Raw genomic sequence first — 1,758 nt, forward strand, 5'->3', positions numbered from 1 at the left:
GGGCAGGCTTGCTTTCTAATTACTGAGATAGTCCAGCTGGTGTCTTGTCTTTCCATGTCTTTTACACCTCCCTTTCTTGTTCAATACTTTTTCCCTGTGCCATTCCACATTATTACAAATAACTTCATTTCTGGACATTTATGGTTTGATTTCTTTGTATATATGGATCACTTGGGTTGTTACCAACATCTTGTGAAAATTTCATGTCATTAGCACCTCTAGTAATATATTTACTGAGAAAAATGGTGACGTGTTCAATACTTATTTTACCTGCTGTATATGATGGAACCTGTTGTGGTTTCCTTGACTTTAATCTACATTAGTATCTTTTTTGAATCTGTAAAAATTAAATTATAGTAATTTTTATTGTTTTCATAGACATTTAAGAGTCTGGACTGTGTTTTAACCATGCTAAGCCACTGATCATTGTAAAATATTTGTATTTAGATCATTTTTTTATTCCAGTGAAGGCTGTTTACATACACAGAATGCAAAATAGGAAAGTTTCCCTTGTGGGTTTTATTTCCTTTGGAACCATTCATAATGTTTGGTGTTCATCTGCACGAAAGACAATAAAAACTTAATTTTAAATAAACAAGAAGCAATTTGTACCGTGTATAGAGTGCTGGATAAAGCTGTAACATGTTGTAAGCTGGTCGGACTCTGACAAGAAAACAAAGAGCCGATTAAAAGAACATGCAGCCTCAGTTGAAAGGAACGTGTGGGTTATAAATGTTTCAGTTTACTCACCGTCACAGGAACTGCTGTCGTTCTGCAGAAATGCACCATGGAGATGATCAGAGAGATAAAAAAAGATTGAATGATTGACGGGGAAACGTTTTTAAAGTTCAGCTTATCAGCAAAGACAACAAAATTGAGTCTAGAGTAATTTTATTTATTGATGTATTTTTTTTTACCTTAGTTCGTGACAAACGGTGTCCKTTGTTTTGGTACAGTGTGTCTTTGTGTCGTTCGGACAAACAGAGCAGGGATGGCATTCATAAGTCGACCCGTCATTGAAGTGGTTGGGCTTGCAGGGCGCCTCAGAACCATGATGATTACCATCGTCATCCCGACCACAGTTACTGTTAATTTCATATCCTGTTTACATATAATATAATATAATATAATATAATATAACATAACATAATATAATGTAATATTACCTTCACGAGGCAGTTCACAGGAATCACACCTGCTATGATCTTCATTCCAGTATGTAGTTCGATTTTTGCACAGTTTTGAAAACATCTTCATCTTCACAGCACAACACAAACCCTCTGACTGATTCACACACACTCACACACCTCCTCCTCTCTCCTCTCGCACGATGGTAGGCTCCGCCCACCCACTTTTTTTTTAACTTGGAGTACTCAAAGCAGCTCTTAAAATGCCTTTTTTTTTTTTAGTTAAAAAACAATAGTATAATAAATAATAGTAAAAAGTTGAAATTTCGGGAGGTTGACTATCTGTTCATAGATTTGAAGGGTTGGAAGTCGTCACTAAAACTTTAAACACAACAAAATATGAGAAGTTTACTGAAGTCGCAAATATAAAAACAGCGACTTTTGACTAGAACCAAGACGGTTTGTTTTCATATTTTTTTTTTAAAGAAAAGTAGAACATACATGCACTGGAGCATGAAATATGGTAAGTTACTATGTGTTGCTTTAATTAAGATAGATAGATAGATAGATAGATAGATAGATAGATAGATAGATAGATAGATAGATAGATAGATAGATAGATAGATAGATA

General features: G+C 34.5%; 1 protein-coding gene across 1 annotated transcript in view; it reads right to left on the reverse strand.

Moving 5' to 3' along the window:
* The window catches only part of igflr1 (IGF-like family receptor 1), a gene marked incomplete at its 3' end in the record, with an annotated part of 14,694 nt that extends 13,426 nt beyond the window's left edge, over positions 1 to 1,268 (reverse strand). Inside the window, 4 exon segments of the mRNA XM_014008692.1 lie at positions 613 to 663; positions 751 to 772; positions 918 to 1,101; positions 1,167 to 1,268. Coding sequence (XP_013864146.1) covers positions 613 to 663; positions 751 to 772; positions 918 to 1,101; positions 1,167 to 1,257 — 348 coding nt within the window.
* Between the last annotated feature and the right edge of the window lie 490 nt (positions 1,269 to 1,758).

This window comes from Austrofundulus limnaeus, unplaced genomic scaffold (assembly GCF_001266775.1).
Source record: "Austrofundulus limnaeus strain Quisiro unplaced genomic scaffold, Austrofundulus_limnaeus-1.0 Scaffold52, whole genome shotgun sequence".
NCBI lineage: Eukaryota > Metazoa > Chordata > Actinopteri > Cyprinodontiformes > Rivulidae > Austrofundulus > Austrofundulus limnaeus.